Source organism: Narcine bancroftii, chromosome 4 (genome assembly GCF_036971445.1).
Source record: "Narcine bancroftii isolate sNarBan1 chromosome 4, sNarBan1.hap1, whole genome shotgun sequence".
Lineage (NCBI taxonomy): Eukaryota > Metazoa > Chordata > Chondrichthyes > Torpediniformes > Narcinidae > Narcine > Narcine bancroftii.
Window position 1 is genome coordinate 82,167,501 of NC_091472.1, and position 24,686 is coordinate 82,192,186.

Consider the following 24,686-nt stretch of genomic DNA (forward strand, 5'->3'; position numbering starts at 1 on the left):
CCTAAGATTACCAAAGGCTACTGGAGCAGGATGGTGGGCATTGGGGTGGGACTAAGAGGAAGAACATCTAGAATACAAAAGCAGCCAACTATTTTTTCTAAAGAGGAATAATTGGAGGCAAGCTTCCAGCACTAGATTTTACATCTTTAGAGAATGGTGAAGCATTTATTGAAAAAAATTACTGAAGTTATAACCATATAACCATTTACAGAGTGGAAACAGGCCATGTCGCCCTTTCGAGTCCGCACCGGTTCACTTGAACAACTCCACTAGCTCAATCCTCTCGTTCTCCGCCAATATCCCTCCAACTCTATCACCTCCAACCCCCTCACCAACCTTTTCTTACAAAATGAACTTTTATTTCGGGAATAAAGGAGGAAGTAGTGGGGTTGGTTTATCAAGTAGACCTTTAAACACACACACAAACAGTACGCAGGGGGAAAAATATACACTTCGGAGCAACAAGGAAGAACCAACAAAATTAACAGAGTTACAGGAACAGACACATTCAACGCATACACTCAAGGCAATCGGACGTGCCCTCATCCCTTGGTCAGTAGGGGCACGGCTCTTGTTACTTAGCCTCGGGACTCACCCCAACCCAGTATGAAAGGTGATACTCATGATCCATGAGGAGTCCAAAGAGTCATTCACACGGGCTTCCCCGAGCCCTTTCCAAATGTTTCATACCATTTAATACTACATTGCACATCTAGACTCCTCTGCATGTTAGTGCATCAGAAGCTTGGAGGATTTAAATCAGAACTTATACCATACTGCTAATTTTCCTTTATGTTTTTTTAAACATTTTGAAATGAATTTGCAGTGTACATAATTGTTCCTTCATGCAATTTAATTTCTAAGCTTTTATCTTTCCAACTCAGCTTCTAAAATCTCTCCCCATGCAGCTGTATCCATTTCACACATATTTTGACGCAGAAGTTCACTTGCAGAATGAATATAACTATAATGACCATTCAACCATGCTTGTTTTATGTTGTTTTTCATGTAATTTCTCACCAGGGTAACCTACAAATTAACAAAACAAAAACTGTTTAAACAGTCTTGATACATTCTTCTTACATCAAATGCTGTAGGTTGATGACAGCTGCTTTTAATCTGGAAGCTATACCTTTTACTTGCATAATTTTGGCATGTATGAAATGTTCTGCAATACATGTGGACAAATAATTTTGTATCCAATAAATTGTAAAAGAAGTGAGGCAGATTGTTAACATTGTGGATCAAATGCTGTTTTTCATTGGGGGGGAGGTGGTGGGGGGGCAACAAAACCTGAATCTAGTGCCATTAATGTAACATGCATGTATTAGGACCATTTATTTTCTGGAACATACACAACTAAGGGAACAATGATCTTTTTGCAATAAGTCCTATGGCCAATATTTGTGCATAATTGTGTTTTTATTAGATGCAATTACAATCTTAAACTAAAACATTAAATCTTTATCAATTTTCCTTTATGGCTAAATTGCAACTGCTTCCATAGTTGATATTTTCATGTGTGCATCACAAGCAGATGGGTTACTGAGGGAAGCCTCCAATTCCAATGGCACAACTGAGTATATAATACATTAAAAATGCCTAAGAACTGGACTGAAACCATCCATGTATCTATCATATATGACTTTTCAACTATTGGTATGCTTTATCTGGGCTTGATCGCAAGGCCTAAATTCTACGGCAACTCGTTTTATCCATAAGATAAATAAAAATAAATATTATTTTAATTTACTAATCATTGAATGGTAATTAATAAAATATAGTCTTAATAATAAACTAAAATGAGGCAATTAATTAGAGAAGGCTGCAATGTCATGGCCAGAAAAGACTGTTGGGGAGGAAACATAGGAATTATTGAAGCTCAGATACAAATGGAAAGAAAGATTTTTAAAAAATATCCTCAAACAATGACAAACTATTTACCTTCCATGAAAATCCACTTGCTCTATCACATTGCAGTTCTCTTTTGCAGACATTCAATGTTGTCAAGCAATGAATGCGCCATAGAAAGTCACTGTTTTCAATCAAGTAATTCCACGCTTTGCATGTCATTGCTGCATTAGACAGGCTTTTAATGTCCAATTCACAAAAAACTTTCAGAGTTAGCTCTTGAGGCAAAAACAGAGCAAAATTGTGAGAGTTTTGTAATTCTTTCACCTTAATTGGTTCATTTATTTTACCTTTATCAGTAGCATTATGTTTGTTTCTTTTGCAAAATCTTTCCATTTTGCTTGCTCCACAATAGTAGACGTATTTTCAAAACCTACAAAATAGAATTTTACAATCTAATTGATTTATTTTCTCCAGTTTGTATTATAAAGTACATAGTTTTTCCAAAATGTTTGTTACTCTTTCTATTTACCTTCCACTATTTTTTCAGCATTTGATATCATTATTTCAGACTGCCATTTTTGGAGGATTCTTTGATTGCACCATTTTCTTATTTCAGTGTACTTTGCAAGTCCCTGAAAAATATTCCAAAAAGGTTCTGATGAACAATCATCACACTAAAATAGTCATCTGGCTTTTCTCTCTTTTGGTGCTTTTCGATGTTCTGAGTACTTTCTGCATTTTGATTTTTTTGTTGAATAATAGAATGTACATATTTCCCCTTATAAAGGTAAAGGTATATAACAAAATATTTCATATAGCATAAAAATCCTTGGTCTACTGTGTTCCAATCCAAATTGTGCCCCAATCTGCAATTTAAAATAAATCATGGGATGCTGGTATAATCATTCCCCTTTCAAATGAACAGCGAACTAGGTATTTTTTTTAAGGGCAAATAACAGGAATGTTTTTGTGGCTTTAATATCATGTACAAAACAGATGTTAATGGCGGATTGTCTTCTCTGAAATGTGAAGGATGGCAGATTCACTTCTCTGAAAGATAGTAGATTCAGATTTCAGATATTTTGCAAGAGTATATACATGACATTACCTCCAACTCTGAGATTTCTTTTCCTGCAGGCCAGGAAGAATTACCACTTACCGTATTGCACATGTAAACAAATAAAGAAATATAAACAAATTGATTGTACAATTCAGAGAGAAAAAAAACCCAATAAGTTGCAAAAGTAAGAGTCCTTAAATGAGTCCCTGATTGAGTTTGTCTTGAGGAGTCTGATAGTGGAGAGGTTGCAGCTGATTCTGAACCATGTGGTGTGAGACTTATGGCCTCTATATCTTTTTCCTGATCTTCTTCTCTCTCTTTGGCTTGGCTTCGCAGACGAAGATTTATGGAGGAGTAGTAGCAGTGAGAACAGTCCTTGTGCTGGGTGAGGTGGATCTTTGAGGATTGCTGCTGTTCTGATGGCAGCATTCCGTGTAGATGTTCTCGATGGTGGAGAGAGTTTTTTGCCTGTGATATCCTGGGCTGTATCTACTAAATTTTACAAGCCTTTTGCTCAGGGGTAAAATTTTATCCAGAAATCTGAAAACTGGCAACCTCCAAAAACTGGTACTTTTTTCGTAGATGACAGCTACTCATCAAAGGTGGAGTTTGGCATCAAATATGACCCAACGCGACCCTAGCTCAACTCCCCTGTATCCCGTCCTGGTCTGCTGCTTTGTAAGTGCCTCCCATTGCCTATAATGACACCCGTCTAGTTCGCAGCGCTTTCAGTTGGCCCACCAGCGGTGGTTCAATAGCTGTTATCACTACCCATAATTCCCCAAGCAGCTGAAACCGCTGTTCTAGTGCCAGTGCAGAGGAACTGAGAAGGGGACCGTTCTCCTGGCGCTGGTACAGCAGGGGGTGGGGGAGAGAGAAATGGCAGCTTGACTCGGTTGGACGAGGGGGGGGAAGAGAGATGGCAGTGTGAGAGATGGGAAAATTGACCTAAAATTATGAACATGGAAGAAACTAAAGTTCATCAGTAAAATGGCTGAAACCAGTTCAAACAGGATAAGTTTGGGGCTTAGGATGCAGGAAAGCAGAGTCAGCACGATTAACATAAGAATCTTCTATCCTTTGTGACAAGACCATAGGACTAAGATAAGGAATGGTAAGGTACAATAGAATGTAGGAAGTTGAGGTAGTCTGGATCAGATAAGGGTCTCCTAGCCCTGGACAGAAGTACCAAGTCATACATTTCTAATTAGCTAACCATACACAGATTTATACATATGAAATTAGCCAACCCTAGATAGAATGAGTCAACTCTGCATATTAAGAGACTGTAGCCCAGAGAATCAGGAAGGTGTGAATAAGGACAATGACATGATGGGGCACCCACAGGATACCCCCTGGTCCTCCAAGTGTACTGAAACTGCACGTAGGCAGGAAGAATTACCTATGCCAAACCCATCCAGGGGGCAGAAGAATGTAAGGGGGAGGGCATTCTGATACTGAAATTGACTGTATAAAAGTTGGGTGAGCCCCAGTATGTGTGTGTATTCCCAGGGTAAGGGGAAGCACCCAACTTTGCATTGTTGTAGTAATAAATGTTCTTTGTTCTCAATTTTTGTCTCGAGCAATTTCTTTAAAGGTACTTTAATTCCTAACAAATGGGGGCTCGTCCGGGATCACACTCCCTCCACTGACAGAGTACCCCGACGACGAGAGTAGGTGCACCCCGGCTGATTCAGCTGGACTCACGGGCGACGGGTGGCTGGTCAGTGGAAGAAGCGAGTGATATCCGAGAAGAGGCATTGAGAACAAACGGCGGAAGGACGCGCGCTAGAGCAGTACTGCCAGAACTCGGTAAGAGTATTTTACTTGTTCCTAAGTATGGGAATAGCGGGCAGTAGAGATGAGAGTCCTGACACAGGACGTGACCACCAGATAGCTACGTACAGCCCGCTTGGGATGATGTTATCTGAGTGGGGCACAGGAAAGACCCGCGGTAAAGACAAACTGACGACGGTCAGGTATTGTTGTAATGAATGGGTGGGATACCCGGTTAAAGGGAGCTCCGTGTACTGGCCAAAATTCGGATCCGAGGATGAATGGATGTGTAAAGCTTTGAACCTATGACTCTATCAAAACCAGAAAAACAATGTTGAGAGCAGGGAATATGCAGCCTGCTGGCTCAAGGGATCCATTGAACAGCTGGTTTTGAATGAGAAAGAATCTAGGGATAAGAGAGAGGAGGAACCTCTTGTCCCTGAACCACAGGGTTGGGATGTGTTACATTCCCTCCCTCCACCCTATGTTCCTCCTATGCCGGCTCCTATCTTTCCTTCCCCTCCTATGACCTACCCTTCTGCACCTTCCCCACCTCCCCCACCACTAGAGAAGAGAGAAGAGAGCAGGAGTGGTATGATAACTTGCTCACAAAGCACTCGATTACCACCTCTGTTGGCAGGAGAGAGAGGTAACTTTAATTCAGAACAGCGTGAGACTCTTCAGGAAGAAAGGGCAGAACCCTTTGATTCATTTCCCAGGGAGCAGGAACCCAGACCTAATAAGCTAGAAACCAATTGGATGAGACCACTGTGGGAAGTTCCCATGGGAGAGGGTCTCGGTTTCGTAAATGTGCCCCTGACCAGTACTGAAGTGTGTAACTTTAAGAAAGAACTGACCTCCCTGATAGAAGATCCCCAGGGATGTGCTGAACAGTTAGACCAATTTTTGGGACCATATATATATACAATATGGGGGTCTCGACATAGAATCCCCAGCAGGGGAACAATTGGTACTAACAGGTTTTGTTACCAACTCAGCCCCAGACATTAAGAGAAAATTACAAAAGACAGAAAATTGGCATGAGCAGGGAATAACCCAGCTTCTACAGATCACACAAAAAGCATTTGTCCAGACATCTGAGGATAAGCAGAAAGCAAAGGCTAACATTTTGATGCAAGCAGTTAAAGGAATAGTAGATGAGTAACATGAAAAAAAAAAGGCAGGGACTGTGTGCCAGCTCCTGAATGTTGGGAGAAGTGCAGGGAGTGGGAGAGTAGAGACCAGAGATAATTTCATAAATCACGACTTCCCACTTCAGTCACTGACCAATATTGATTAAAATTCATGCTAAAAATTAAATGTCATAAATGATCGTTTTTCAATACTGTAGAATTAGCGAATTTAACTACCAGTTAATTCCAATTTATGAAATAAATTGTATTTAAATGTGATTTTGCACAGGGAGTACCTGAGAGTTGAGTGATGTTATAACATTTGCAGGGAGAAATGTTTGCGCAAATAGGGTGAGTTCTATACATCTTAACTTTAAGTGTATGTGAGATAAAGAAAGGATCTGATGTGTAAAGTGGCTGGATCAGCCAGTTGAAGGGGGAGTGTGCATGTCCCTTTAAGTGCACTGTGGCACTTGAAATTGAGGCTTCAGGCTCTTGTCTTGCAGTTAGAGGTATGGAGCCCTATCAACACATTTAATACATTTCTTCTACACATTCAGCAGTCAAGGTCCGTGAGTTTAAAGATCACCCACCTCTGGAGAATAAAGATACCTCTGGGGATTCCTATGGGGATTCCTATAAGTTTAATCATTCATTTCTCTGGTGCATTTTCCTCTGGAGTGAAATTAATGCCTCAGCACAATTTCTCTGTATTGCCGCTGTTATTTAATTCATGATAACTTTCCCCCATTCATCAGGTTTATATTTAAATCCGGTAGTGCGGAAGTTACATTGTAAATAATCACGGAGGTAAACCCTGCGCAACTGGATTCAGCTTAATGGAGAAATAAACCTGCGAACTGGTCTATGGTGCTGTGTGAGTACTGCAATAGGTGGAATATGATTTAAATTGGTGGCATAGTTCAGAACAATTGGGTGCATAAGAATAATAATATCATTAAGAACTCACAGATCTTGTACCGGATGCTATTCAGTACATCTTGACTTAAGGACTGGAGAAATTGGCATGTTAGAATGAGATTGGCATGGTACCAATATTTCTTGATTCAATAATGACTCCACAAGCTCCAGGATTCATGCAGCAGAACTTTTAAGTGGAATATAATAGAAACTAGCCTGTACTTAAATTATTGTGTGTGCAATCTTCATAAGAACATCTTTAACTTTTTTTTTGGTGCCTGTTTTACAGACTGTTTTAAATAAGGCCAGCTCCTGTGAGCTGTGGCACAAGGCATTTTACTTAAGGCAGAACTAAAGGTTGAATATGTTTCAAGTTCTCTTGCAGGGGCTCTTGTGCTGCAATGTCTGTTATGTACTCACTCTAACAAATTGGAGGGTTGTGCCCCATACAGACAAGCAGCTCCAACTGCATTTTAATAAGGTCTAACATATTCAAAACCCATGCAAATATGGTTTGTGTTTCATTTTACAATTTTTACACTAACACAAGGGAAAGTCAGATTGTTACAAAGTGCCGTAATTTAACATTTTTTTTCGTTTCTTTAATGGTTTATTCAGTTATTGTTGTATTTTACTTGTCTTTTGATTATTCAGTTATTGTTGTATTTTATTGCAGTTTTCAATGAGCTTTACATTTATTGTGTTTTATTCAGTTCTTATTGTATTTTATTGCAGTTTTCAATGAGCTTTACATTTATTGTGTTTTATTCAGTTCTTATTGTATTTTATTGCAGTTTTCAATGAGCTTTACATTTATTGTGCTTTATTCAGTTCTTATTGTATTTTAATGCTGTTTTTAATGAGCTTTACATGTATTGTTCATTGTTGTTTACTAATTTCTTTGGAATATTGTTCGTTAATGTTTTAAGCCCCCCTGGAATAGGGGCAGCAGAGGTTACAATTCAGCTCCTTTAGAATGTAGACAGGGCATAGATTTAATGTATAATCATAATGGGATATAAGGGATCCCAATACGGACCAGGGGAATTAAACAGCTTTAGTGGAGTACATCTAATTTGTATCATAGCCTACACAGGTATTAAAGACAGGAGTTTTGAAGCGATAGCACAAAGGACATGGTGGGACAAAGACAGACAGAATGGTAGTCAGCATTGTACATGTAACAGAGAGAGAGAGAGTTAATACATATGCTAATGTACACAGACAGGCTGCAACTCACAAGTTCAATGATATATATGCTAATGTTAGCAGACAAGCTGCAACACACAGTTAAATCACAAGAAACAATCCCCCCCCTGCTTGGTCACTTTTCATCACCCCATGAAAGGGAGCACCAGTTTCCAACAACGTGAGCTGCTTGACACTTTAATATCAGGCTCCAAACAGCCTTCGGAGATCGGTGGCCCTAGGGTTCGGGGCTGAAGAGGACATCAGATACGAGCCACAATCAAACGGAACCGCCTGACTACTGCTACTCGTTCGCTGCTGAAGGCAGCGCTTCTCATAGACTGCTACTCGTTCGCTGCTGAAGGCAGCGCTTCTCATAGACTGCTACTCGTTCGCTGCTGAAGGCAGCGCTTCTCATAGACTGCTACTTGTTCGCTGCTGAAGGCAGCGCCTCTCACAGACTTCGTCGGGACAACACTTACAAAGGTCGTGTGCTTCAAAGACACTGCTTCAATATTTCAACGTATGGGATGGACTAGACTCTTTACTGAGAACTGGAGCCTGATACTCCAAACCCTAATAAGCAGCTGGACTCACTCCCCTGACCTTCATGGTGCTCCCCTACCTAAAGACTTTACACAGACATTACAATTCGGTTATTGACCAGCTGGGTAAAACTACACCTTACACTTGAAAGATCAGTGTTACTGATCTAAAAGAAAAGTGAGGAGAGGGGGGGGGGGATCAGTCACACTGACACTAGTAACCAAAGATCAGTAACACTGATCATGGTGAAAGATCAGTATTACTGATCTAAAAGAAAAGTGAGGATTGTGAGAGATGGGAAAATTGACCTAAAATTATGAACATGGAAGAAACTAAAGTTCATCAGTAAAATGGCTGAAACCAGTTCAAACAGGATAAGTTTGGGGCTTAGGATGCAGGAAAGCAGAGTCAGCACGATTAACATAAGAATCTTCTATCCTTTGTGACAAGACCATAGGACTAAGATAAGGAATGGTAAGGTACAATAGAATGTAGGAAGTTGAGGTAGTCTGGATCAGATAAGGGTCTCCTAGCCCTGGACAGAAGTACCAAGTCATACATTTCTAATTAGCTAACCATACACAGATTTATACATATGAAATTAGCCAACCCTAGATAGAATGAGTCAACTCTGCATATTAAGAGACTGTAGCCCAGAGAATCAGGAAGGTGTGAATAAGGACAATGACATGATGGGGCACCCACAGGATACCCCCTGGTCCTCCAAGTGTACTGAAACTGCACGTAGGCAGGAAGAATTACCTATGCCAAACCCATCCAGGGGGCAGAAGAATGTAAGGGGGAGGGCATTCTGATACTGAAATTGACTGTATAAAAGTTGGGTGAGCCCCAGTATGTGTGTGTATTCCCAGGGTAAGGGGAAGCACCCAACTTTGCATTGTTGTAGTAATAAATGTTCTTTGTTCTCAATTTTTGTCTCGAGCAATTTCTTTAAAGGTACTTTAATTCCTAACAGCAGCATGACTCGGGCAGGCGGGGGGAGCAAGATGGCAGCATCACTCATACGGTTGAGGGGGAGAGACAGCAGCGTGACAAGGATGGGCAAGGGGGGGGGGGGAGAGACGGCAGCGTGACTCGGGCGGGAAAGGGGGAGGGACGGAGAGAGACAGCAGCGCATTCTCAGGTGCATTTAAAGGGACGGAAATCAAAATGATTCCAAAATCTGAAAGATTCCAAACAACAGCAGGTGTCTGGTCCCAATGATCCCAGATAAAAGGTTAGGCACCCGCATTGGTGTCCCCATACAGACCGTGATGTAACCAGTCAGCACACTTTTCATCACACGGTAGAATCTGTAGAAATCTGCCGGTGTTTCCGATGTCATACCAAACCTCTGCAAACTCCTGAGGGGGTAGAGATGCTGATGTGCTCTCTTCATGATACCATTAGTGTGTTGGGTCCAGGAAAGATCCTCCAAGATAGAACCACAAAACTCACTCCACCAGCTTCAGGAACAACTGCTACTCCTCCACCATCCAACTCCTCAACAAGCAACTCATTCAGGGACTTATTTCAGGACTCTTTTGCACTTTATAGATTTTTAAAATTTTCTCTGTATTGCAGTTTGCTTACATTTCAATATCTGTTTACTGTACTTTATTTGTTTACATGTGTACAAAGTGGACAGTATTTTTTACACTACCAATAGGTAGCATTTCTGCCTCACCCACAGGAAAAAGAATCTCAGGGTAATATGTGATGCCATGTATGTACTCTTAGCAATAAATTTGAAATCAATAATCACTGGATCAAACACCTGAGTTTTCTACTGAAGTCAACAATCAGCTCCTTGGTTTTGGTGACTTTGCAAGGTTGTTATTCTGCCAAGTTTTCAATCTCCCTCCTGAATGCTGACTCATCGCCCCTTTTTAGACAACCCACTACTGTGGTACTGTGTTGTTGGTTGTACCAAGGCACACAGTCATAGGTGTATAGCAAGTCGAGCAGGGAGCTAAGACTGCAGCCCTGTGGTGCTCCAGTCCTGATGGAGATTGTGTGAGAGATGTTCTTACTAATCCTCACTGATTATGGACTGGAGGTGAGGAAATCCATGATCTAATTACATAGTAGGGTGTTAACTCCCAGGTCTTGGAGTTTGCTGATGGTGTTCAATGCTAAACTGTAGTCGATAAAGAGCATCCTGGCATATGCATCTTTGTTTTCCAAGTGTTCCAGGGCTTTGTGTAGAGCCAGTGAGGTGGCATCCACCATGTTGTAAGAGATGGGAAAATTGATCTAAAATTATGAACATGGAAGAAACTAAAGTTCATCAGTAAATGGCTGTAACCAGTACAAACAGGATAAGCTTGGGGGTTAGGATGCAGGAAAGCAGAGTCAGCACGATTAACATAAGAATCTTCTAGTCTTTGTGACAAGACCATAAGACTAAGATAAGGAGTGGTAAGGAACAATAGAATGTAGGAAGTTGAGGTAGTCTGGATCAGATAAGGGTCTCCTAGCCCTGGACAGAAGTACCAAGTCCTACATATCTAATTAGCTAACCATACACAGATTTATACATATGAAATTAGCCAACCCTAGATAGAATGAGTCAACTCTGCATACCAAGAGATTGTAGCCCCGAGAATCAGGAAGGTGTGAATAAGGACAATGACATGATGGGGCACCCACAGGATACCCCCTGGTCCTCCAAGTGTACTGAAACTGCACGTAGGCAGGAAGGATTACCTATGCCAAACCCATCCAGGGGGCAGAAGAATGTAAGGGGGAGGGCACTCTGATACTGAAATTGACTGTATAAAGGTTGGGTGAGCCCCAGTATGTGTGTGTATTCCCAGGGTAAGGGGAAGCACCCAACTTTGCATTGTTGTAGTAATAAATATTCTTTGTTCTCAATTTTTGTCTCGAGCAATTTCTTTAAAGGTACTTTAATTTCTAACAATGTTGTCAAAGAAAGTGTGAGAAACAGAAGTACCTTCACAGATTTCGCTCGAGACAAAAATTGAGAACAAAGAACATTTATTGTACAACAATGCAAAGTTGGGTGCTTCCCCTTACCCTGGGAATACACACACATACTGGGGCTCACCCAACTTTTATACAGTTCATTTCAGCGTAGAGGTACCCTCCCCCCACTAACATTCTTCTGCCTCCTGGATTGGTTTGGCATTTGGTAATTCTGTCTGCCTAGGTGCAGTTTCTGTAAACTTGAAAGACCATGGGGTATCCTGTCTGGGTCCCATCATGTCATTGTCCTTATTCATGAATCTGCCTTTGTCTTTATTCACACATCTCAACCCCCTGGACTTACTAATATATGCAGAACTTGCTAATTCTGTCTATCACTATAAGACCCTTATTCTATTATACTTGCGTAACCCTTCCTCACACTCTTATTGGAATTCATCCCTACTCAGCACTTACTTACTTCCTCTAATCTAGTATTCTTTATTTCATTCATACTAGCTTTACTTCCTATATTCTATTTCTCTCACAAAGGCAAATTGGAAGGGATCCATGTCACTGCTCAGAGAAGAGCTGAAACGCTTCCACACCAGCCTTTCAAAACACTTCATCACTGTTGATGTGAGTACTACTGGTCGATAGTCATTTAGGCAGGTTCCTATATGATTGATACCTGTTTAAAACAAGTGGGTACCATGCCCTGCTGGAGCAAGATGTTGCAGATATCCATGAATACACTGATCAGCATAGGTTTTTAAAATAAACAGTCAGGTACTCCATCCAGATTGGATGCTTTCCTGGGATTCACTCTCATGAAGTTAACCATTAAAGTTGCTGCAAAAATCATCATTGCTAAACTAGGATATTAGTCTTAATTTTTTTTCTAAATGAATTAAAGTTCCCCAAATTTTGTCTCTAGTTTAAAATAAAAAAGTCACCAAGTGACTAATTCAGCAAGTCATGCATCTATAGGAAGGAAGGGTAACCAACATTTCAGGCCTGAGCCCTTCATCAAGGTTTGAACAAAGAGCATTCAGGTGCCTGAATAAAAAGGTAGGGGCAGGAACACAGGCAAGCAGTCATAGCTGGATATGGATGGGAGAACAGAAGGAAAAAAAAATGATAGGGTAGGGGTGGAAGCTCTCTGAATGGAGCAGAGAGCTGAAGGAAAGAGAGACCTAGTAAGGCAGGTTAAGAGGACCTAAATCTTTTAAATGTTCAATGCAAAAGACAATCCTCTCAAATGCTTTGGTGAACGAGGGGACAAATGCAAACATCATCTGTGCACAGATGTGATAGGCTCTAGAAATAAGCACGAAGTCGAGAGCAGGGGAAATGATAGGCTTTAATAAACACAACACTTCAGCTGGCACGATTGCCGGAAAGGGGGAGGGAGGTCGACCTTTCTGGCCAGGTCACAAGGGAGGAGACGAGTCACGAGTGGGCGGGTCAGCCTCATCCATGCAACAGCACACAGGTAGGAGTCACACTGCACAAGCGATTTGACTGCTGAGGTACGGGATGCAAGATCGTGTCACAACTGGCTGGTTTTAACCCACCCTCATCAGGTGTGTTTGGGCCGCCTTGTTTTACCTCTGCCATTGATCTCTCTCGCTCCCCCGCGTTACCTTCATTCAACCAAGCTAATTTTAACTCGTCTCACACCCACTACCCCTTAACTCAAACCCCTCTCTCACCTCCTTCAACACCTTTTTAAAAATCCCAACTTTTATCCGTCCCCTCTCATCGCTCAGAACGATATTAGAAACAGGAGGCCTCCTCTCACCTGCTCCGACGGTTTTCGCCCAGCTTTCGTCACGTTTGTTTACATGAAGGCGCGCATGCGCGCACAGCCATTGCGCTCTCCCCCCCCCGGGGAATGAATACGCATGCGTTGACGCGGAGCACATTGGGAGCTGTAGTTTCCTCCGCAACCCTTCTGCGGCAATTTCTTTTTGGGTCGTTCGCTTTGATTTCGAAGGAAGGGGATCGGGGTCGTCTGTATTTTGGCAACAGTCTGGCCTGCGTTTATAATCACAAGATGATGTTGGAGTGTGTGGACGGGAGCGGGACCATCGACCTGCCCGCCGGGCTCACCACCATCGGGCGCGGGCCTCTTCTCGGAGTAAGTGCCGTGTCGCCGCTCTGTAGTCGTTGGCGGTCTCCAGATATTTGAAGTGGAACTGCATGTTACTGTGGCGAAAACTCCTGGCAGGACTGGCCGAGGAATATCCCCAGGTCCACAGGAGTAGGTCGGTCATTCCACTTACTGGATCCATCCCGTTCTTTGCGACTTACTTTATCGACCCTTATCAAGGCGACACTCTCAAGTGGTTGTCCATAGGAACCGAACCGTGGAGAGTTCTGTAAAACCACAACCTTTTGGTCTATAATAAAGTTTCTTTGGACTTTAAGTGCTCACCCATTTACCCAATTGCATTCACTCTAGGTTTAGCAAGTCGATTAAAATTTGCTGGAAATAGTAGGAAGGCAGTAAGTGGAAGGAGAGAAACAAGATAATTCTGCAAGTCAACTCCCCATTGTGAAAATTGTATTTATTTTTAAACCTTCTTGTGGTTTCACCACTTCTTTTCTCTGTAACCTCCCCCCAGATTGGTAGGATATTTGTGATCCTTCAATTGTAAACAACTTTAATTTGTAGCCAATTAATGTAGCAATATGCAAGGGCAATAAACTTTTGGGTGAAACACGAAAGTCTGCGGTCGCTGTGATTGTTGTAAAAGCACTAAAAGGCTTTTCTTCATGGTCTCAAGGCAATAAACATTTAGTCATTTAACAAGAAAGTGAGCAAACAAAAATAAAAACGAGTTACATAAGACAATATTAGAAATAAAATAGTAAATCCAGAAATACTCTGTATTCTGTAGATCAGATAACATTTCAGATTAATTATCACAATTGGTTAAAAGTATAGCCGCCTTCCTTCCTCTGTATTGCTCGTTTGATAATGACTACACATTGTATTACTGGACTTGCTGCAGCCAAACAGGTCATTAATTAAAAAAAGTTTATAGAAAGATGATTTACACAAAAAGATAAATAATAAATATTCACAGTTTTCATGATACAAGAATTTAAAAAGAACTGGTGTTACAATAGTGCAGACAGGCCTTTCTGTGGTCCAGGAGAAGTTTATGATTACAATAGGAAGTATGGGTTTAGGATGCTTCTCTTCCCTTAATTGACATGCAGTTTTGAGCTTTCAGCAGTCTAATCTTTAAATTGCATTCAGAACACCAATTATGTTGTCGAGTTGCATAGCTACTTTAAACTTAACTAGCTGATGCAATTAATGTAAAGCATAAAATATGAAGAGACATAAAAATATGAATAGATCATCTGTCCCTTTTGAGCCTGTTTTGCCTTTTAATAAGATCATGGCTGATCTGGCTGTTGACCAAGGTCCACCTAGCTGCCTTTGCCCCATAAACTCTAATTTCCCTGCTATTCAAAAATTGATCTTGCACTATCTTAAATATATTTATTGAGGGAGCCATTACTTTCTTGAGCAAATCATTCCACATATTCACTATTCTCTGGGAAAAGCAGTTCCTCCTTGGTCCTAAATCTATTGAAAATAAGGTGATGTTGGAGGGACTCAACAGATCTTGCAGTGTCCTTTGGAGTAAAGATACATCCATGAGTTCCTCCAGAATTTCTGTGTTCTCACTGCAATCACAGTGTCGGCAAAATTTTGTTTCACTTCTAAATCTATTCTGATTCTTGAGGCTACATCCACTACTTTTAATCTTCCAGTGGAAAAAACTTTCCTGTCTCTATCTTGTCGATACTTTTCATAATTTTGTTTTTTCTGTAAGAGCCCTTCTCATTCTTCTGAATTCCAGCAAGTATAGTCCCAGGCCACTCACTCTCTCCTTGCAGGCTATCCTCATCTTGGAAATTAACTTGGTCAAACTCCTCTGCACCTCCTCCAAGGCCAGTACATCTTTTCTCAAGGAGCCCATCAGTACCCTATACAGTTGCAGCAGAACCTCCCTGCTCTTAAATTAAATCCCTCTAACAATGACGATCAATGCTCCATTTGCCTTGTTGATTACCTGTTTAAAGAAAGCCCATTATTATTTCTTATCATGATCATTCCCACTCATAATGTCCTAATTTTTCTTCCTTAAAGTTTTTATGTGCATATTTGACTAATCATCCAGCAACAAATTTATTTGGATGACATTCAGCATTCCTTGGTTCATTCTTCTCTGGTAGGATCATTCACTGTTTCTGGAAAGTAAAGACAAATCTGGCTCCTTCGCTCAATGACCAGGTACCTTCTTAAACTTCTATCCTTTTCCCACCCTCTCAGTATGAGGAAACTCACCAACTTATATCACCAAATTTCAAATTTTCTGACCAGTTTTTGCTACATAGGCTTGTCCATTTCAACTCTCATGAGTTTCTCTTCTTTCATAGAGCTTGAAAATGGGCTCTTTGTCCAACCAAGACTGCAGTGACTATCAATCATTGACCATTAATTCACATTTGCATAGGACAGTTGAACACAGGAACAGACCCCTTGACACATAATATCTGCGTTGATCATGATGCCAAATTAATGTAGAGCTCTGCTGCTTGCAAATGACACATCTTTCTCTAATCCTTGCATGTTCAGACATTTTAAACATTTTTGTATGAGAAAATCCAGTATGCATCCCAGTGATGTAACTTTTTGTTTGGGTTGTATTCTTTATATTTAGGTTTTGGATAAACGAGTGTCCAGAAACCATGGCCTGCTGGATGTGTTAGATGGGAAACTACGCATTAAGCCGGTGAGGAAGTTCGGGCTCTATAATATTTATTATAGTGTCTACAAATACAATATTTTGGCGATAGCTCTGAAGGGTATCACCATCGTGGCTTGTCTCCGTGAACGAAAATTTAGGAAGGATGTAGACATGGCATGTCCTTTGACCCTGCATGATGGATTGTTTAGGTGGAGGGCAGTGTGTGCAGTACTGGTCCCACTCTTTACATGCAGGGTTTATCTGTCACAGCCTAACAAGCTTGGATGGTGACAGCCAGGACTTTAGGTTATAGATATTATGTCAAAGTGCCCTTCTCCTAGATGGATAGCCTGACAAGGCTAATGAGCCCCATCTGCCCGGGTTTGAAATCAGAGTTTTCCTTCTCTTAGGTGGCTGCCAATTAAGGCTAACAAACCCAGCCTACCCATCCAGTTATACTTCCAGACACTCGGTCGTGCCATGATGTAGAAAACTCAGTAAAAAAAAAACAGGGGACACCAATGAGATGGTCTTGCTATGGACGCAGAGGCCATTGGCAGTGACCTCCTGCCTAGAAAGCCATACAGTGGTCACACGGCAATTGCTCCACTGAGAAAGGAGAGGCAGTGTATCATGCGTGCACTTTCCCTGGATGAGTGGAACATCAGGCCCAGACCTCACCCGCCCCATCTAAAGGGCATAGTACTTAAATAATGCCCAAGCCTATCTAATCTCTCAAAGCAAAACAACAACAAGCCATTTGAAATACAGGGGTGATACACAAATGGAAATCTGCATGGGAATTCTAGAGACATCAGTATTGTAGTCTTTAATTATGTAAAGTTCACTTTAATCAAAGAATTCCCACTCACTTCCACGCAAGTGTATCGGTCAGACCCTCAGCGCAACCAGACTCACATCCACTCAAGCCTCCTGGTTAGCCCCTCAGTGCACCTTCCTTTAAATTTCAACCCCATTCTCAAGCATTGTAATAGCATTGTGGTAATGCTACATTAATCATGCCACCATCATAATTAACTCCCCCCCCCCCCCCCCCCCCAAGTTTAAAGATAAAGCTTTACTAATATACTAATAAAGTTAAAGTCTCTTGCTTGGCAGTGATAGAAACTTAGGGAGAATCACGCAAGTGGCATTAGCTGGTTCTTCATTCTGGGCACCCACATTTTATTAAAACACAACTTTATTTAAACAACCTGGGTACTCCACTGGCTGAATGTTTGCCTCCAAGGAATTGTGTGTTGCTTCAGTGAACATTTACTTTTTACAATCTTAAACTTTTATTTAAACCTTTATTTATTCTTATTAAAACATGTAGCAGCTGCTACACACACTAGACTCGGTGGGGTTTCCAGTAGAACTGTTTATTTAAATTTTGTCACGCCCCTTTAAGGCCAACGGGAGTTCTACTCCGCACAGTGGTGATGTCATTACATGGCCCGGGTGTGAGCAGTGGCCCAAGAGGCAGTGAGTAAGCCCTGACGGTGCCATCTTCTGCAGCTGCCCTGCCAGCGCGGCTGTACAAGCGGGGCCGTTTCGCTTACAGAGATGTGCGCCACCACAAACATTTATTTCCTTTTTTTTGCCAGTTCCTTTGAGATTCCGGTTGATTGAGTGCCAGATAATGTGATTTTTACTGTACAAATGTTGTGTGATTCCAAGCTGTGAGATTCAAGTGAAATGTCTGAGCTTTTTTCTTTTAATGCTGATATTTATTTGTCATCCCAGATTTTTTTTAAATAATCATTCTTTTTATGCATGTAGGATGTTTATAGATGTTATTTGGTTTTATGATTATTGTCTATTGTCTCAATGGATTAGAAAATAATTTACTACCAGGTATGCTGAAAATAGTTTTATTCTCTTCATCTTATTCATTTGATTTCTTTTGATTATAATGTACAATCTTGCAGTTATCTTTGACCTGAATTTGGCCTGAATTGTACAGTCCTAATGATGACTTTTGCTTTAGCAATGTGAAATGAAAGGTACTTTGAGACTTTTGATGCACATATACTTTCAAATTTTCTATGAGTGATTTTTGCCCTCTTGAAAATACTGTATAGGTTTGCAGATTAAAAAATAATAGAATCAAGAAAATTCTATTGAGTTATCAAATTTAAGCTGTTTGCAAATAATTTCTATAGTACAAGACCAGATTAGTATATTCCTCAAGGTCTACTGACTTAATAGTATTTCTTGAGCAGACTTTTCTGGAAATATCAAATAATATGTGACCCCCATGAGTCTAACCAGATCTAAAGATGATAGCCTCTGTTAGTCTACTGTATTATCTAGACAAAGTGATACTCTGATAAACTAATAGCAAAGTAAGATTCAACAATGCTTGAAAATTATTCTAGATTGTATACTACCACTGGATTCTAAGAGAAGTTTACCATTATCAATGAATGAAGTCAGCAGTTCTTTGGTACAAAATTCAGACTTCAGATTTATTGTCAGAATACATACGTGACTTGCATACAACCCTGACATTCTTTTTCCTGTGGGCCCGACAAAATTACCATATATTGGTGTAGAGCTCGTCGTTGGGGAAGGATGAATAATTTGAAGTGGGTGACCGTTACGCCCTGTACTTCCAACGTGGTGATGCAATACCCCTTTATCCCGGTCGAGTGCGACCTAGTCGCTAATGAGATCCTCTGGATAATGGGGATAATGTCAAGTCCGCAACGGATGGCCAGATCTGGCCGGATAAAACTGTCAGTTGACCCAGAGTCAAATAAGCAATTGGTGTCATGTCCATGCACTTTAATCAGTTCCATTGCTTTAATGAGGGGATGAGAGCATTGCTGATTTAGTGTTATAGAAGCAGCCACTGATCCTGCTGACAGGGGAGTTCCGCGTGTTGACGTTGCACAACGGGATGACGTCATAGACGCAGTCAGCGCTGGAGGAGCAGGTTGGAGGTACTCCTGGAGGTGCTGTTGTGGCGGCGTCGGCGGATGAACGGTAAGTAGTGGGGGTTGTTGCTCGCGGTTGGCGGTGGGTAGGGCGGCGGTTGGGCCCCAGCGGTCGTCAGTGATGGACGCTAGGGCGAGTACCTGGTTGGCCGCGGCGGGTCCCCAGTCGGTCGCGGTGGCCGCACCGGCGGCGGTGTGGGCAGTGGCAGCAGAGGAGCGGGCAGCGGTAGCGTCGTCTCCGGGGGTGGCTGTGGCGATAGCGGGCGCTACAGTCGGGACCGAGGCCAGGTCGAGTGTTACGCACGGGGGCGAGAGGCGGGCCAACATCATGGTTGCGAGGGTGGGCTGCCCCTTCCGGGTTCGGTGTCTCAGTGACGTCAGGTGTTGCCATGCAGAGGATCCCTCGCTCTCATCGGACGAGAGCTCTGGGGAAGAAGAGTTTGAATGGGATAGTGGCGGTTGGGCTTCACACGAAGCACTATGTTTGCCGGCGGCCATTTTAGACCTACAGACTGCAGCAAAGTGGCTGTTTTTAAGGCACTTCTGGCACCTGGCTTTTCTTGCTGGGCATTGGGACCTGCTGTGCTTGTCCCTCCCGCAGAAATAACATTTTGGGTTCACAGGGGGCAGTGTAGCAGCAGCCAACAGGCCGTCAGTATATCAGGGGGTGGTAGGGTAGAAGGGCACTCTACTCACATCAGAACGTGGGGTCCAGTCCCTAGAGAATTTGTTTGACTTTAAGGCTGCATCCTCCATTGTGATTGCAATCCGGGCCACGTCTCTAGTTTTTCTACCCCTTTTTCGAGCAAGCGCAGCCTCACTTCGTTCGATTGGAGCCCGGCCACATAGGCATTCCGGACGAGATCATTTGTGATCTCGGCAGCAGTTTTGTCCACACAGTTACAGTCCTTGCCCAACGCCTTTACTACTTGTAAATATGCCCTGCTGGACTCGCCGGGCTGTTGCTTCCTCGACGCAAGCACGAGCTGGGCATGAACTCTGTTCATTGGTTGATTGTACAGTTCCTGGATGTTCTCGTAGACTCTCAAGGACACCATAGACAGCAATGCTGTTGGATGCTGGTTATCCTCCTCCACCTCAATGAGCCTTGGGAAGTTTTCAAAGTTCAACAGCCAGAACTTAAAGGCTTTGAAGGCTGTAGCTGACTGTGGGTCGATATCAAGTTTTTCTGGCCGAGTCAGACGCTCCATCCCTTTTAAAAAAAAATTCTTTTTGCTAATAAAATTGTAGAGCTCGTCGTAAGAACCAAGGACTTGTTGATCCAAACCAAGGCTTTTATTAGCAAAAGACAGGAGCTCTTCACAGGTGGCCGACCAGTCCGGAATGATCCGACCTGGCTAGGGACACAACCCTTTAAGGCCCAGACAGAAGGCGTTGCTAAGTTCTCAGCCAATCGCTGTAAGCACAGTCATTACATACTCTAGATACTGTAACTATATACATTGGTGATAGGTCTGTACTATCACAGTTGGTAGTGCAAAAAAAAACTGTACACAAAGTACACATGCAAGCAAATAAACACATGTAAACAACTTTTTTCTCTCTGTATTGCACAATGAAGTGCAAAAGTAAAAGTCCTTAAATGAGTCCATGATTGAGTTTGTTTCTGATTATTCTGATGGTGGAGGGGAAGCATCCTGTCCGTATCTGAGGATGACATGCCTGCTGCCTTCAGAGAGTGAATCCGGGAAAGCATCCGGTCTAGATGGAGTACCTGCCCAAATATTAAAAATCTTTGCTGACCAACTTACTAATGTATTCACATTGCTATTTCACTTCAGCAGGGCATGGTATCCACCTGTTTAAAACAGACGTCAATCATACTGATGCCCAAGAAGAGTGTAGTAACCTGTCTTAATGACTATCAACTAGTAGCCCTTATATTAACAGTGATGAAGTGTTTTAAAAGAGTGGTGGTGAAGCATCCATTCCTGTTTGAGCGGTGACGTGGATGCATTCCAGTTCGCTTATTGCTGTAGCAGTGTATGGTAGATGCCACCTCACTGGCTCTACACAAAGCCCTAGAACACCTGGACAGAAAAGATGGATTCATCAGGGTGCTCTTTACCAACTGCAGTTTGGCATTGAACACCATCATCCCCTAAAAACTGATCTGCAAGCTCCATATCCTGGGAGTTACCCTACTGTGTAATTAGATCATGGATTTCCTCACCTCGACCACAATCCATGAAGATTAGTAAGAATGCCTCCCCCACAATCTCCATCTGAACCGGAGCACTGTGTTCTTAGCCCCCTGCGCTACTCACTTTCTACCAATGACTATGTGGCTCAGTATGACAATATCACCATCTACAAATTTGCTGACGATACAACGGTAGTAGGTTGTATAAAGGAAGGGGATGAGTCGGCAAACAGGATGGAGATTGAAAACTTGGCTGAAAGTGGCATCTATGACAACCTTGCACTCAATGTCACAGAAACTAAGGAGCTGATTGTTGACTTCAGGAAAGGAAAGCCAGAGGTTTACCATCTATTGATCATTGGAAGATCAGAGGTGGAGAGTAGCCGAGGTTTGTGCTCCCGCCAGGAGCACGATGTGCTGTTCAAGCTTTGTGACCGTCGCTGCTCCTGCCTGGTAGACTGAGGTTTCTGCCACCGCTGGGAGCACGATGCCACAGTTCCAACTCCATGGGCTATCGCTGCTCCTGTGTAGGCCGAGGTTTTTTTTAACTTAATTTACAGCTTTGTTACTTGCAATTGGGGTGTTTTTAAAAAAAAATATTGGGCTGTTCCTGAGAGGCCTGGACAGCAAAAAATGAGGGTGACTTATAAGCCGGATACCATAAAACCTTTAAAATAGGTTGATAATTGGGGGTCAACTTGTACACTAAAATATACAGTAGTTTTCTTTTTTCTTTTTTTCCTTTATTTTACACTATATTTCAACAAATGGGTTTAATATGGTTGCATAGATCATTTCAATTAAATGTTTTTGAGGTATTATAAACAATTATTGATGTAGTTTTATCTACTTTTTTTCATTTTTTGTTTGTGCTTATTTGTATACAAACAAATTATTCTATAATTGTCAATTTTGTATTTATGATTATGTTAAATTCAATAAAAATATTGAAAATAAGATGGGTCAGAAGGGAAGTGATGTAGACGTGTGGTCTGGGGTTGGATTGAAAGGAGCACTGAAGAGCCTATGAAGCTTCAGGGATGCGCAAAATCTGGAGGCAATGAATCAGGAAGATGAGGTAAAGTGAGATGAAGTGGCGTTTGTTGAAAAACTGTGGAAAATTGCCTGAGGAATGTAGTGATACGTACCAGTAATTTGTAAATGACATTCAGAATTTAGGTGTGGATTTCCGTACCACTCATCCAAATTGTTATCACTGTAGTCAAAATGAAAGAGTTCAGTATTTCTACAATGGTTCAGAATTACTTAACTTTACAATTTGTTGCCATGATTTTCCCAGGCTATCCTTATTTAGGATTTTATCCTGATGTAATAATCTGGCTATCAGATGGAAATAAATACTTGAAGCCCAATAAATTATACATCCAATTTATTATAATTTGTATTGTGCAGAAAATGATGAGTTTGCAATACATGATGGAAATTGAGAATGCATTTGGATGATGCCAGAACAACTTGTCCTCCGCATCACTAAGACCAAGGAGGAGAGAGTTGGAACCCTAAGTTCCTGGGAGTTCATAAATCAGAAGACCTCTCCTGGAGGCAACACATTGAGGGAATTGTGACGAAGGCACCCCAACCCCTCTACTTTCTAAGAAGTCTGAGGAGATTGGGCATGTTGTCAAATGCTTTATTTCATTTCTATGTGTTCTGTAAAACTGGTTGCATCACAGCCTGGTTTGATAATTTGAGTGCACAGGAATGTAGAAGACTGCAGAAAGTAGCAAACCCATCATGGGCTCAAACTTTCCCATCGCTTTAAAATGTCTTTGTGAGGTGCCTCAAGAAGGCAGCCAACATCATAAAAGATCCCTGTCACCTTGGTCACAACCTCTTCTCGCTGCTTCCTTTGGGGAAATAATGAAAGAAGATTGAAATCCATCTTGAACCAAGCTTTTATCTAATGGCTATCAGGCTGTTGAATCTCCCTTTACATGTGATTAAATCAGGTTTGGTGGGTTCACAGAGAAACAAGTCAGACACAGGCTGAACAAACAAAGGATTATCTTTAATGCGCACACACAGTGAAATCGTAACTGGGAAGACACAAAAACAACAATTGGTACTAAAAAAATGTAAGCATTTACATTGGATAAACTGATCTCTGATACCAGTGGCTGCCTACTCTCTCTTTATTACACATGGGCAGTATTATTCAGTAACTTGTGCACTCTTACTCCACAGGGGTTTCACTTCAATGCCCCCTCCTGGTCCCTGTTTCAATGGGGTATGGCTCAATTCTAAGTGTGCCCACATAATACCACAGTCCCACTTTCAGTGTAGTGCCCACCTTACCAATGACTCCAGCGATATGCACAGTTTGCAACCTGGCATAGAGCAGTGGTCGTAGTTAGGACCAAGGAGCAAAGAGGATGATCTGCTGCATGTGGAAGGCTTTTAAAGTGCAGTAAGATGGGGAGTCCGGCCCAGGTCATCAGTAAGTGATTTAAAGGTCAGGTGTGCACTAATTGGTGGGCAAAGCCCAACCTTGATTGGCAGGTGATGTGACTTCCAACTAGGTTCCAGACGGAGGTCACATGACCCTCCACAGTCAACACAACATTCCACCCCTTGGAAGTCACACCACTCACCAATCAACTACAAACATGAACAACAAACATTTACAATGGTTAACGATAAAGAAAATAAATCTTCAGCTGACAGGTTACGATATCTATCTATATATATTAGTCACTGACTCGCATACATGGTTGCTTTGACTGGTCTGGTATGTATGTGTACCTGTGCCATCAACATCAGCATCAATGCCACCTCCGTCTGCAAGCAGGAAACAAGGCTGTTCTTCATGCCATAACTCTTCCTTGACCAGCACCTCCTGCACATTGGCCATCCATCCAGGTGCTTCCCTGTCCTTGTGAGGCACACCACCCAAATATCCACTGCCATGCCGTCCTGTGGGGAAGCAGAGGCCTAGCAGACAAGCATCCATGACATAATAGTACTTCCCTGGGAGTACCCCATTTTCTGGGATGCCATCTGGTGCCAGGATCCTGTTCCTGCTCACTTTTTCTCTGAGTGGACCAGTGTCCACTGAAATAGGTGCAACATATTGCCTGCTCTGGCTCCTTTAATGGGCTCACAGGGAGAGTCAGGATTGTGTAATTGTCTGAATTAAGAGCTTTAAAAAAAAAGATCCCTGATGCACTCACCCCATGGGGAATTATAAGGAGTTGTGGGGGGAGGGGGTTTGTAGAGGAACACAATCATTAATGAAAGGTTAAATTGTGAATGGGCCGATACAAGCTGCTCCTACTGCTGCCATAGGCTGGAGGTGATGGGTGAAAGACCTTCAGAAGCAGTGACGAGAGCGCAGCAGTCAGGAGTGGTGGTGCTGTGGCCGTCTAGATGTTGTTGTCT

General features: G+C 42.1%; 2 protein-coding genes across 4 annotated transcripts in view; one reads left to right on the forward strand and one right to left on the reverse strand.

The window, feature by feature from the left end:
• Positions 1-832: 832 nt before the first annotated feature.
• fbxo48 (F-box protein 48) lies at positions 833-13,205 on the reverse strand. The gene is made up of 4 exons (XM_069931781.1): positions 13,122-13,205; positions 2,384-2,486; positions 2,202-2,284; positions 833-1,029 (listed from the first exon to the last, which is right to left on the reverse strand). Exons 2-4 carry the CDS (start codon positions 2,412-2,414, stop codon positions 868-870), a joined length of 276 nt encoding a protein of 91 aa, XP_069787882.1. The 5' UTR covers positions 2,415-2,486; positions 13,122-13,205; the 3' UTR covers positions 833-867.
• Positions 13,009-24,686, forward strand: part of aplf (aprataxin and PNKP like factor) — a 146,776-nt gene continuing 135,098 nt past the window's right edge. Inside the window, exons 1-2 of one of the 3 annotated variants that reach the window (XM_069931779.1) lie at positions 13,009-13,549; positions 16,155-16,226. In XM_069931779.1, the coding sequence (XP_069787880.1) occupies positions 13,304-13,549; positions 16,155-16,226 (318 nt within the window). In that variant the 5' untranslated portion in view covers positions 13,009-13,303. The remainder of the gene's footprint in view (positions 13,550-16,154; positions 16,227-24,686) is intronic. The other 2 variants (XR_011355850.1, XM_069931780.1) reach the window with 2 other exon arrangements.

What these genes read in the sequence shown, in the direction of transcription:
- fbxo48 (XM_069931781.1), bottom strand. Translation starts at nt 2,414, where the DNA reads ATGATATCAAATGCTGAAAAAATAGTGGAAG. An exon ending in TGCTGAAAAAATAGTGGAAG is followed by an intron (nt 2,285 to 2,383) that starts GTAAATAGAAAG and finishes TCTATTTTGTAG; the next exon opens with GTTTTGAAAATACGTCTACT. An exon ending in ACATAATGCTACTGATAAAG is followed by an intron (nt 1,030 to 2,201) that starts GTAAAATAAATG and finishes GTTAATTTGTAG; the next exon opens with GTTACCCTGGTGAGAAATTA.